This window comes from Diceros bicornis, chromosome 13 (assembly GCF_020826845.1).
Source record: "Diceros bicornis minor isolate mBicDic1 chromosome 13, mDicBic1.mat.cur, whole genome shotgun sequence".
Classification (NCBI taxonomy): domain Eukaryota; kingdom Metazoa; phylum Chordata; class Mammalia; order Perissodactyla; family Rhinocerotidae; genus Diceros; species Diceros bicornis.
In genome coordinates this window covers 36570706-36578637 of record NC_080752.1, presented here as the reverse complement: position 1 = coordinate 36578637, position 7932 = coordinate 36570706, and the positions used below count along the sequence as shown (strand labels likewise).

Sequence of the window (7932 nt, the reverse complement as noted above, 5' to 3'; positions counted from 1 at the left end):
GCCCCGCCCCCCGCGCCCGGAACCCGCGGCTCCGCCCCTTGCGCCGCGCACTTGGCGGACGATCCCTGGAGGCGCCGCGAGCCCGCCGAGCGTGCGTGGGGGGGCGCCGCGCTCCTTGTCCTCGCTCCCTTGCAGCCTCCGGGGCTCCTCCCCCGCGGCGGGTGGGCGGGGCCCGAGGCGCCCCAGCGCGCAGGCGCCGAGCTCATGTTGGCCGCAGCGTCACGTGCCGTGGTGCGTGCCCTGGCTCGCTCCGGGGTCAGCTGCCAGCGTCTACCCCGGCTGCCCGAGGCTCGGACCACCGCTGCCGCTATGTCGCGGTCGCCGCAGGCCTCCTTGGGCGCCGCAGTCCGGCCCGCCACCGTGCTGGGCACCATGGAGATGGGGCGCCGCATGGACGCACCCGCCAGCGGCACGGCCGTGCGCGCCTTCTTGGAGCGCGGCCACACGGAGCTGGACACGGCCTTCATGTACAGCGACGGCCAGTCCGAGAGCATCCTGGGCGGCCTGGGGCTCGGGCTGGGGGGCGGCGACTGCAGAGGTAAGGCCTGGCGCCCGGCGCCCCGGCCCCCGGCCCTCCCCCTGCACCGCGCCCCGCTGACCCGACCCCAGCCCTGCACCGACAGCAGTCAGGACCAACAGCTTCGTCCCCACCTGGGCACCATCCTCCTCTGGCCCCCCTGCAGCTCTGTGAACCCCAGCTCCTCAGGCCCCGTGCACGTCTAGACCCGGACAGCTGGACAGGGCTTTGTCCTGACCACCTTCCCCTCCCCTTCACCTTCCTCTGGGGGTTGCAGCGCGGGAACCCCCGAGTCCTACTCCGAGTCTGGTCTAGTCTGTCACTTCCTACCCCTGTTGCTGTCTTGGTGCATCTCTGTGTGGCACTGGTCCCCAGAGCTATGCAGTCCCTCCTCCAGCCCTGCCAGGTGCCCATAACCAGGCTCCAGGCGCTCTGCCTACGCCTCTCCCGTTGCCCTCGCCTCCCATGCGCTCCTGGAGCACCCTTTTCCCATCCTGGTCCTTGGTCAGACTCTAGACTTTGTTCAGTTGGCAGTACCCCTGACTCTCTCAGGGAGAGCTATAGCAACGCTGCAGACCGGGCTGGGGAAGCAGGGACGGTAGGGTGAGGGGCGGGGAGGTGTCAGAGGGGGTAAGGCCGTTCTGTCCACTTATGTAGCCCTGTGCCAGGCTTTGTTGTGGGACTATAGGAAGGAAAGTGACTCTAACCCACCACCAGGGAGCTCACAGTCTAATGGGGAAGATTGAAGCAAATGATTGCTGAGGATGCCAGAAGAGGAAGCCCTTTTGAGGGGGGGGGGATGACCGGGACAGGGAGAGACAGTAAGGAAGGTTCAGAGAACACTGGAGCTGGGCCTGAAAGGATCAATAGTAGTTTGCTGGGCAGAGAATGAGGAAAAGGGGCTTTAGAGGTTGAGGGCATAGCTGTGCAAAGACTGGGCTCGGAAATGTAAAGGGCGTGGTGTGTGGAAGGATGGCCAGTAGGCACATGTGGCTTGAGTGAAGGATGTGTGTGTGTGTGTGTGTGTGTGAGGGACTGTCCCTCATTAGCCTTGTGCCATTAGATGTGCCTAGGAGAGTGCCTGGCACGTAGTGGGGCACAGTAAACGTTAGCTATGATTATTACTACCACACTTTGCCTCCTCTTTTCCACCCTGAGGCTCTTCCTTCCCAGCCCTTGCACATGATACCCTCTGAGTCCTCCTTGGATTCATAGCTTGGTGGATCTGGAGGAACAGAATGGGAACACGTCTCTCATGCCTACAGTTTCTAGTTCACCGGGCTGCCTCTCCCTGATCATGAAGATTTTGTTTCTGAGTTGGTTTTCCTCCTCCAGCCCTTCCCTGCTTCCCTACTCGAGTCCAGCGCTCTCTGAGCCAAAGTCCTCAGGTTGGAGCTGAGGCAAAGTCCACGCTAAGATTGCAGGGGAACTGAGAAGTGTGGGGGAATGGAGAAAATCTGGACAGGAACCTGTGGGACCACGTGGTCTGATGACTCCCCTGCGACCTGTTGAGTTGCCTTTGCCAAGTGTGAAGAGCGCAGAGTCCCTCCATCCGTCAGTCCAGACAGCCGGCGTCCTTTATGGCACTAAGCTGTTTGCGTGGCAGAACACTGTCTTGTTCTCGTGGGGATTGTGTCTGCAGTGGATGTGCACGCTTCTGTGAGTCTGGAAGGGGAGGGGGAAACTATACTTAACCTTCTGCTTGTTTTGCCTTCTACTTGCCTCTCAAATGGATCTCAGGCATCTCTTTCCTGACTTCTTGCAGCAGCATCTTTACTTGTCTCCCTGTTTCCACGCCTGCCCCCTTGAGTTCTTTCTCTGTACTGTAGCCAGAGTGAACATAGCTGACCGGTCCCGTCAGAAAACCTTGCATGATGGTATTTGAGAAAACCCTTGGGATTAGGTCTGTGCCCCTTCTCTTGTCTCATGTCCCACTGCTCCCTGCTCACAGGCTGTGTTTTCTTGCCTTTGTGACTTTGCCCACGTTCCCATGCTCTGGAATGTGCTTCCCACCCTTCCTCATTGGTTATGGAGACAGCTCCAGGTCAGGGGTCATCCCCTACAGGAAGCCTTCTCTGCAATTCCCAGGTTGGCCACACACCTCTAGTCTGGGCTCCTTTAACACTAGGTGCTTTTCTCTAGTGCACTTACCATACTGTAACATCACCTTCTAGACTGGGCGCTCCTGGAGGGCAGAGATCAAGTGTTGGAAGTGTTAGTTCATCTCTGTGAACTCAGTCTCTAGTGCAAGGCCTGGCACAGCCAGCAGTTTGGTGACTGATGATAGTGATATAACAGCAGTGAGCATTGAGAGCTTATACCAGACATTATTTAATCCTCATATCTCCCTATGAGCACAGTTTCACTGTTATATCCCCGTTTTACAGATTAGAGAATTGAGGCTCAGAGAACTTAAATGATTTAGGCAGGATCATGTGTTAGTAAGTGGTTATAAGTCTCTTAACCATTCCATTCTCCCCCCAAGTGAAAATCGCTACCAAGGCCAATCCCTGGGAAGGGAAGTCACTGAAACCTGACAGTGTCCGGTCCCAACTGGAGACGTCACTGAAGAGGCTGCAGTGTCCCCGGGTGGACCTCTTCTACCTGCACGCACCAGATCACAACACCCCCGTGGAGGAGACGCTGCGTGCCTGCCACCAGCTGCACCAGGAGGTGAGGGTAGCCCCCGGAGTTCTGGGAGGAGGTCTCCTGCTCCTCTCCTTGCTCTGTCATTACCCAGGAGAGGGGAGGGTGCAGGCCTGCCCCAGAGTGCAGCTGGAGACAGACCGCATCCCAGGGTCCCCACCCCGGTCTCCTTTTCCTGGTCTCCTGGCTGCAGTGGGTTCTGACGGCCGTGTCTCCCCTGCAGGGCAAGTTTGTGGAGCTGGGCCTCTCCAACTATGCCTCCTGGGAGGTGGCTGAGATCTGTACCCTCTGCAAGAGTAACGGCTGGATCCTGCCCACCGTGTACCAGGTGAGGGCCAGGGCTGCAGAGGCCTCAGTCTCCAGGGCTCCTGCTGATCCCGGGACTCTGGGCCCCTCTGACGGCCCGCATGCCCACCCCATAGCAGCCGGTCCCTACTCACAGCCTGTAGATGGCTCCCAGGTGCCCTCAGGGTCACATGCACGCTCCTCAGCCTGGCCAGCAGGCACGTGCTCGCACCGGCCCTGGCTCCCCTTCCTGCCCGCGTGTGCACCTTGTCCTGTCCTTCCCGCTTCCTCGGCCTCACTGCAGCCTGGAGCCCTCCTTCCCCTCCTCCCCTGGTAGCAGTGCCTAGGGTTCACTTAGATGCCTCGTCCTCTGGAAGCCTTTCCCTCCACCCAGTGGAGCCCCGTCTCTCCAGACCTCACCTTTGTGAATTCAGTGAGTATTTTTGAGCATCTGCTATGATCATAGAACCCACCTGATCATCTGTCTTCTGTCTGTGTGTTTTTTTTTTTTTTTTGTGAGGAGATCAGCCCTGTGCTAACATCCGCCAATCCTCCTCTTTTTTTGCTGAGGAAGATGGCCCTGGGCTAACATCCGTGCCCATCTTCCTCCACTTTATATGGGACGCCGCCACAGCATGGCTTGCCAAGCAGTGCGTCGGTGCGCGCCCGGGATCCGAACCAGTGAACCCCGGGCCGCCGCAGCGGAGCGCGCGCACTTAACCGCTTGCGCCACCGGGCCGGCCCCTTCTGTCTGTGTTTTTAACTGGACTCTAACATCTCTTAGAGGCGGAGGCAGAAACCTTGCTGGACTTGTTCATGTTTAGAAACCCAGTGTGCAGCCCACGGTTGGCACCCACAGACATTTGTGGAATGATATATCCAGTCAAGTTTCCCTACCTTGGGCCCAGCACCGTCTCCCCGTTCCCTACCACCACTAGTGATTTTGCAAATCATTGCTGAAGTCCTGGGCAGGTTTTGACTGAGGTTTTAAAAGAGGCTCGGGTCTTCGCCTTGACACGTGCACCCTCTCCACCCGGCCCTTCTCCCGCCAGGGCATGTACAACGCCACCACCCGGCAGGTGGAAACGGAGCTCTTCCCCTGCCTCAGGCACTTTGGATTGAGGTTCTACGCCTACAACCCTCTGGCTGGTACGGGCTGCAGGGGGCCGGGATCCCCCTGGGGGGAGGGATTCCTGGCCCTGTCCTGTCTCTGCCTCCTCCTGACCGGAAATCCCGGCCCAGGACCTGGGAAGCAGAGAGGGGTTTGACCACAGGCTGGGCTCTCCTCCATCCCTCCTGGCTCCCCCACCATCCCCCCGAGTCCAGAGCGGCCTCTGGGCACAGTGCGGTCAGCGGGTCTGATGGCAGCCTTCCCGCAGGGGGCCTGCTGACCGGCAAGTACAAGTATGAGGACAAGGACGGGAAACAGCCTCCGGGCCGCTTCTTTGGAAACACCTGGGCTGAGGTCTACAGGAATCGGTGAGCTGGGGACGTCTGGTCAGGGTGGGGGGCGTTGGGAGGTCCTCCTTATCTGCAAAGGAGAAGTTCTACGCTGCTTTCCCAGGGGCTCCAGGCCTCCCTTGCTGCCTGGACCTACATCTCTTGATTCCAGTGGAAATACCAAGCCCTCTGTGGGGTTTCTTCTTATTTTTGTGGGACCTCTATGAGGAAATGAGGATCCCTGGACTCTGTGCCAGATCTTTCAAGTCAGGGCTCTTCCCTGAGAAGTGCTCATCACCTGCCCGGAAGGAAAGAAAGCCCTGGATTGAGGCTTTGAAGGCCTGGGGCCCAGTCCTGCCCGCCTTTGTTTTACTAAGTAAAGTAAGGGCAGGCTTTGAGTTCTTAGGAGTAAAGATGTCGCTGTGGTCTCTGGTGAGGGAGCCAGCATCATGGGTGGTTCTGCTGCCCAGTAAGGCAGGAGACCCACTGCTAGAGAGGACACTGACCCCTCCGTGCTGCAGAGTTGGGGTAGGGGCAGCTGCCCTGGTTGGCTCTTTGGCTGTGGTCCCCCATGTGACCCCATGGTACTGACCCCTGCACCACCCTCCTCACCTACCCAGCTTCTGGAAGGAGCACCACTTTGAGGCCATCGCCCTGGTGGAGAAGGCCCTGCAGGCTGCCTATGGGACCAGCCCCCCAACCATGACCTCAGCAGCCCTCAGGTGGATGTACCACCACTCACAGCTGCAGGTAACCAGCTGTTTCCTTTATGGACGCTTCTACTCCTTTAGGGCAGCCAGAATTACCTTTAGGGGATTTCTGGTTTTATTCTTCTGAAATTTCTCTCTGTTCCCATTCTCATGGCCGTCTTCCTGCTGTTCTTAGTAACTGTCTGGGTGCCAGGCTCTGTGCTGAGGACTTTACAGACATGGATCTAGTCATTAGCTAGGCCTGATGAAGTGTGATTATCCTAGGTATACTGATGAGGAAACGGGTCACACAGCAGGGAAGCAGGTAGAACTCTATCACAGATTTGACTGAAAACCCATTAGTGGCTCCTCTGGTGGGAGTTGGGGTTTCCCTCTCTGTTTGGTGTCTCCTGTCTTCTGGGCTGAAACTTTTCTCCAGCTTTAGCCTTATACAGTTGCATACTGCCTGGCATATATAGAAGGTTCTCAACCAGTGGGAGCTAAATGCTTTACGTAGTTTCTCATTCCCATAACCCGGCTGAAAAGAGAGTGGAATGTTGAGTCTCAGAGAGGGTAGATAACTAAACCAGGTTTACACAGCTGCTGAGGGGCAGATCTGGCCTCTGCATGTAGTTCTGTCTGAGGATGAGCCATGTGCCAGCAGGGGAAAGAAGACGGGGATTGGAGACTCATAGTTACAATTGTTGAAGGCACTGTAAGTTCTCTGTAGAAGTATGTAGGCATGAATGAACATCAGATCCCACCTCTTGGCAGGGGCGAGGCTGGGAGGGGGAGTGGGTGTGACCAGAGTCACTGTGCTACAGAAGTGTTTTGACATCTGGTCAACTCCCTTTGCAGGGTGCCCACGGGGATGCGGTCATCCTGGGCATGTCCAGCCTGGAGCAGCTGGCACAGAACTTGGCAGCGGCTGAGGAAGGGCCCCTGGAGCCGGCCGTTGTGCAGGCCTTTGATCAAGCCTGGCACCTGGTTGCCCACGAATGTCCCAGCTACTTCCGCTAGGCCCCCAGTGGCTCAAGCGGCCAGAGGTTTCTTTTCTTTCCTCTCACTTCTTCTGTTCTCTACCCTGGCCAGTCTTTGCCTTAAGCTGATTCAGTGTGATCTGTCTTGATTGTCTGGATCCATGCATTAATTTTCTAGATTCCTGCCTTGCTCCCAGTTGCCTTCATAATGTGTAAAGGCCGGGGCTGAGCCCTGCTCGGACAGTTCCTGCCTGAATAAAGCGGGCACTTGACCTGGCTGTAGCCCAGGCCCTGATAAACCCCACAGACTCGTCTCCATGACTGTTTGCAGCTTGTTTCCATCCTGCCTGTGGGCTAACTGCCAAAGGGGCAGAACCATGAGCTGGAATCTTCCAAGGGCAGAGGTCGTGAGCAGGTCTCAGGGCACACTGCCCTCATGAGGCCTCCCCAGGGTCCTCTTCTGAACCCAGCCTCACGTCTCCACAGTGGGGCTGGAGGTGGCCCTCACTCCTGTACACACAGTAATAAAAGAGGGCTAAACGCCCTGAAGTGGATCTTCTCTCATTGAGAAATGCCCTCACTGAATATTTACAAATAGAACAGTCCTGGCACAGCTTGACCATTAGTGTCACCACCAAGAAGACTAAAACCTCCCAGGATGCTGGGGAACATTTTGAACAGATGCTCTCAAGTTCAGCGGTGACTTTAGTCTTAGTTGAAGCCTCCCGTCTTCTTGTCATCCATCAGGTTCGCAGCCCTTGTCCTGGGCCTGCTGCTCTTGGGAGTGGGGGTGGGGCGTGGGCAGCCAGGGTCCCCATTTCTCTCAGCAAATCCCTACTGTAAGCAGGAGGCACCCAAAAGCTGGAGGAGAAAAGAAATCCCAGGTCTGGTGGTTGACGTTTGACTGTTCCCAGTGCAGAGAAATCCCTCCAGCCCTGGGCGGAGGGGTGGGCGGGCCCAGCAGCAGAAGTCGGCTCTTGGAGCTGGCTCATCTTGAAGTGGTGAAAGGGGCTCCTCCTGGGAATCCAGACAGAACCACCATCAAAGACTCTTTGTTCTAAGAAAAGTCCCATTGGTCATCTAGAGGGAGACACCCTAGGGACAAAATATATTCTCTCCAGAAACAAATCCATGTCCTTTGTGTTCATCCATGATAAAATGATGTTTCCTTGAAGTGGGCTGGTGTATCGTTATTGCACAAGAAGCCACCCCAAAATTGAGTTGCTTAAAATGACAGAATCCCCAAAATTAAAGAGTCAATGCAATCTCTATCAAAATCATAGTTGATTTTTGTTTTTTTTTTTCTTTCCCGAAATTGACAAACTAATGCTAAAATTTATGTGGAAGTTCCAAGGACACAGAATAGCCAAAATAA

The 7932-nt window shown here is 56.5% G+C and overlaps 1 protein-coding gene across 1 annotated transcript; it reads left to right on the top strand.

Moving 5' to 3' along the window:
• Positions 1 to 204: 204 nt before the first annotated feature.
• Positions 205 to 7731, top strand: LOC131412886 (aflatoxin B1 aldehyde reductase member 4). The gene is made up of 7 exons (XM_058553065.1): positions 205 to 538; positions 3003 to 3190; positions 3387 to 3491; positions 4501 to 4597; positions 4828 to 4927; positions 5509 to 5638; positions 6436 to 7731. The coding sequence occupies exons 1-7, from the start codon at positions 205 to 207 to the stop codon at positions 6595 to 6597; spliced, it is 1116 nt and encodes a 371-aa protein (XP_058409048.1). The 3' UTR covers positions 6598 to 7731.
• The last annotated feature ends 201 nt before the right edge of the window (positions 7732 to 7932 follow it).

What these genes read in the sequence shown, in the direction of transcription:
- LOC131412886 (XM_058553065.1), top strand. Translation starts at nt 205, where the DNA reads ATGTTGGCCGCAGCGTCACGTGCCGTGGTGCGTGCCCTGGCTCGCTCC. An exon ending in TCCTGCCCACCGTGTACCAG is followed by an intron (nt 3,492 to 4,500) that starts GTGAGGGCCAGG and finishes TTCTCCCGCCAG; the next exon opens with GGCATGTACAACGCCACCAC. An exon ending in GCTGAGGTCTACAGGAATCG is followed by an intron (nt 4,928 to 5,508) that starts GTGAGCTGGGGA and finishes TCACCTACCCAG; the next exon opens with CTTCTGGAAGGAGCACCACT.